Source organism: Morone saxatilis, unplaced genomic scaffold, assembly GCF_004916995.1.
Source record: "Morone saxatilis isolate NCDOM2014 unplaced genomic scaffold, NCSU_SB_2.0 Contig17, whole genome shotgun sequence".
In the NCBI taxonomy this organism is placed as follows: Eukaryota; Metazoa; Chordata; class Actinopteri; family Moronidae; genus Morone; species Morone saxatilis.
In genome coordinates, this window is record NW_023339729.1 from 23,829,638 (window position 1) to 23,831,367 (window position 1,730).

The 1,730-nt window shown below is 41.2% G+C and overlaps 1 protein-coding gene across 1 annotated transcript in view; it reads right to left on the bottom strand.

The window, feature by feature from the left end:
* LOC118327384 (beta-1,3-N-acetylglucosaminyltransferase lunatic fringe-like) overlaps window positions 1-1,730 on the bottom strand; it is a gene marked incomplete in the record, with an annotated part of 9,345 nt that overhangs the window by 7,224 nt on the left and 391 nt on the right. Inside the window, 1 exon segment of the mRNA XM_035660719.1 lies at window positions 1,560-1,730. Coding sequence (XP_035516612.1) covers window positions 1,560-1,730 — 171 coding nt within the window.

The following is a 1,730-nucleotide window of genomic DNA, read 5'->3' on the forward strand; positions in this document are numbered from 1 at the left end:
GACCGCTATATGTTCCACAGCCGTGTCTGCATTCGATTACGAGCTTTGAAGCCGCTGGGTGCAGTTCACCACAGCCCCATGTGTTTTATAGCAACAGATTCATCTTTGACTCACTCACCACTGTGATTCAGACCAAAACGCTGTCTGTTCATGCCGTTTGATCTCAAATATTTATCTATGAGGCTCTACAGTGCCCAACAGCTCTCTTTCAAATCCAGTAGTCATGTTAAAACTGCTCTAGATCACAGGACTGGCGCCTTAATAACAATCAGGGGCAGAAGAAGTAGTCAGATTTACAGCTGCAGTGATTAGTCGATTAATCAGAAAGTGTGCAAATGGTAATATTTTCTGGTTTTCTTACTCTTCTATGGGACTAAACTGAATACCTTTGGGTTTTAGAATTAAAAAAAAGACATCTGAGGAAAGCACTTTGGACTCTGGGAACTTAACAGGCATTTTCAATGTGAGCCTACAGTTGATGTTTGGATGTAAAATCTTTACAGCACAAATAACTACAGCTATCTCATACATGTAGTAGTGTCTAAAAGTCAACATTTCACTGTTAAATGTTGTGGAATAGAAGTAGATAGACTCTACAATCGTACTTTCCATCTCTGAAATGGCAAAGTCCTTTGAAATTTAACTTCAGCTATTATTTCAAAGCCATGACCAATCAGTTTTTATGATGCCTGAAGCTTTTATAATGCAGACTTTAGGTCTCTGCATGGTGATGATAGCCCAAACTACAATTGAACAATTGTTTTGTTGCAGTCTCGAAACAAATCTGCATCTCATTGAGACTACTTGACGAAATCCAGGGTTCATTCATCCATCTGAGTCCTGCAGTATAGCGTTTCCCCTTCATGTCCCCTGCCTGTATTATGTCAACACATTAACAGCAGTGTGGTCAGCCTGTTAGCCCTCAGATCTCCCTCTCATACATTACAAAGGCCTCTATCTCTGTTTTACGATTCACAGACAGGCTGGATCAAAGAACTAGTGGAAACCAGTCACATTTCAGGGGGTTTACAGCTTGCTTGCAGTTGCAGCAGGAGACGAGGGAAACCTTAATGCATGCCCAACTATTATTATTAGCCAGATAATGTGCATTTGAGCTGTTCTGATCTTAAATTATCAGCATGGATTTGACATGAAAAAGACATATTTCCCCTGCATGTGACCCTTCAGCAGCTAATAAATCACACAAACACAATGTATCAATGATTTCAATTCAAAGTATGCCTACTATATAGCAGCCTGTTTATTCTCCTGTCTTATGGAGTTGACTTAGATTTTCACAAAATAACATAATGTAAGGACATTTTTTATTCACTTTCTGAAAAGTTTGGACCCACATGAACACTAAATATTGAAGCACGTGTTCTTACATACACAAAAGTAGTGTTTTTGTTGCTTTATTTAAGGTCAGATCTAATTTCTATGATTTTAACTGTATAAAAACCTGTAATTGTTCTGATCTCTGTAGTTTTCCTCCAAAATAATTCAGCTGAATCGTTTAGAAGTATCATGCATCCTCTAATACTCCGCCACTGGCTCACCTGTTGCATGTTTCTGGAGATCCAGGTGTCCAGCAGGAGCTCCAGTCTCTGCCGGTGATATCTCCCGGTGGTTTTCACCGCTATGAACAGGTCGCCCGGGGAGAGATGCTCCACCGGCCCGGGGGGAGCGCTTCTCCGCGGGGGGCCGCTTATCGCTCTCCTCTCCCGGGT